Here is a 1,891-nt window from a genome sequence, read left to right as displayed (position 1 = left end):
TTTCACGTGAAATATCTCATAAAAAATGATTGCATCTAGTTTAAGATTTTCTGCTTAGTATAAAAACTCTAGTTTTTGCAGCCACTTTGAGCAATCATGAGGTGACTAAACTGCCTGCTAAGTCGAGTGTTTGTTTTACTTTCAGTTAACTTTTACTTTTGCTAATACTGCTTCGCCCTCGTAGAATTACGTATTGCGCAGCCCAAGAGTGAGAAGTGATTGATGGGTTTTAAGGATAATGAAAATAATCATTTAAAGAACTGTCTTTATTATGTAACAATAGTAATAAAAGTTTCATCTTTATACATTCTTTTGGTGCCTTATCCACAACAGAAGATCCTACGATCCTTGTAAGGGATCTTGCAATCCTTGAAGAAGATCCTACGACCCTTGTAGCGATAAAGTCACCAAGTCAGGCTTGAAATTGTAGAACATCCTAATACCCATACCCATAAGCAGGCTTGGGGCACACGGTCTTGTAAGTCTGCACAGTCTTGTAAACGGTCTGGTAGTCGGGAACTACCTGAGTCTTGTAGACTGTCTGGTACTGCAGCAGAGTTGTGGTGATGTACTGTGGCTGGTACTCAGTCTTGTAGACTGTCTGGTACTGGACTTGGGTCTTGTAGACAGTCTGGTAGGCAGTCTGGGTGATGTACTGTGGCACGTAGTCTACCTTGGTGACGTACTGAGTCTTGTAGATCGTCTGGTACTGGGTCTGGTAGTCTGTGACGTATTTGACCTGTGTCTGGTACTCAGTCTGGGTTATGTACTGGGGAACGTACTGGGTGTTGTATTTGGTGTTGTAGACCGTCTTGTAGACTGGTTCGTAGATTGTGGTTGGGATGTACTGCTGCTTGTAGACTGTTTCGTAGACTGGGACCTGTGATGGTGACAGGGGTATGATTAGAGTTGTAGGGTATAATCAGAGTTGTAGGGTAAACTCTGAGTTGTAGGGTACCATCAGTGTTGTAGGGTATAATCAAAGTTGTAGGGTACAATCAGAGTTGTAAGGTACAATCAGAGTTACAATCAATGTTGTAGGGTACAATCAGAGTTGTCCAAGTCTAGATTGTGAATCTAGTTCTTATAAGATATCCAATAATATTGAAAGGGTTGAGCTCATAGGGGTTAGTGCCGTTAGTGTACCTCGCTCAGTGCACTGTAGGCATTCCTACAGGGTCTTTGCAGCATCGTCCCTTCCTTAGTCCCCTAGCTGCAACCCCCTTCCATTCCCTTGACTGCACCTCCGTTCATGTTCTCTTTCTTCCATCTTACTTTCCTCAACCCTCTCCTAATAATTGTTTCATAGTGCAACTGTGAGATTTTCCACCTGTTACACCTTTTAAATCTTCTATACTCTCAATTTCCCTTGTAGAACTGTGAGGTTTTACCCCTGTTACACCTTTCAAACCTTTCTACTCCCAATTTCCGTGGTACAGCTGTTAGGTATCCCCCTGTTACACCTTTCAAACCTTTCTACTCTCAATTTCCCTAGTACAAATGCAAGGTTTTCCTCCTGTTACACCTTTCAAACCTTTCTACTTTCAATTTCCCTAGTACAAATGCAAGGCTTTCCTCCTGTTACACCTTTCAAATCTTTCTGCTCTCAATTTCTGTAGTACAAATGCTAAAGGTTTTTTCCCATTACACCTTTCAAACCTTTCTACTTTCCATTTCCCTTGTACAACTAGGAGGTTTGCCTCCTGCTACACCTTTCAAACCTTTCTACTCTCCATTTCCCTTGTACAACTAAGAGGTTTTCCACCTGCTACACCTTTCAAACCTTTCTACTCTCAATTTCCCTAGTACAAATGCAAGGTTTTCCTCCTGTTACACCTTTCAAACCTTTCTACTTTCAATTTCCTTAGTACAAATGCAAGGCTTTCCTCCT

General features: G+C 41.7%; 1 protein-coding gene across 1 annotated transcript in view; it reads right to left on the bottom strand.

Annotated features, from left to right (window-relative positions):
- Nucleotides 1–251: 251 nt before the first annotated feature.
- Nucleotides 252–1,891, bottom strand: part of LOC136830959 (adhesive plaque matrix protein-like) — a 2,867-nt gene continuing 1,227 nt past the window's right edge. Inside the window, exon 3 of the mRNA XM_067090915.1 lies at nt 252–880. Coding sequence (XP_066947016.1) covers nt 437–880 — 444 coding nt within the window. The 3' untranslated portion in view covers nt 252–436. The remainder of the gene's footprint in view (nt 881–1,891) is intronic.

Source organism: Macrobrachium rosenbergii, chromosome 47 (assembly GCF_040412425.1).
Source record: "Macrobrachium rosenbergii isolate ZJJX-2024 chromosome 47, ASM4041242v1, whole genome shotgun sequence".
NCBI classification, from domain to species: Eukaryota; Metazoa; Arthropoda; class Malacostraca; order Decapoda; family Palaemonidae; genus Macrobrachium; species Macrobrachium rosenbergii.
This window is presented reverse-complemented; position numbering and strand designations above follow the sequence as displayed.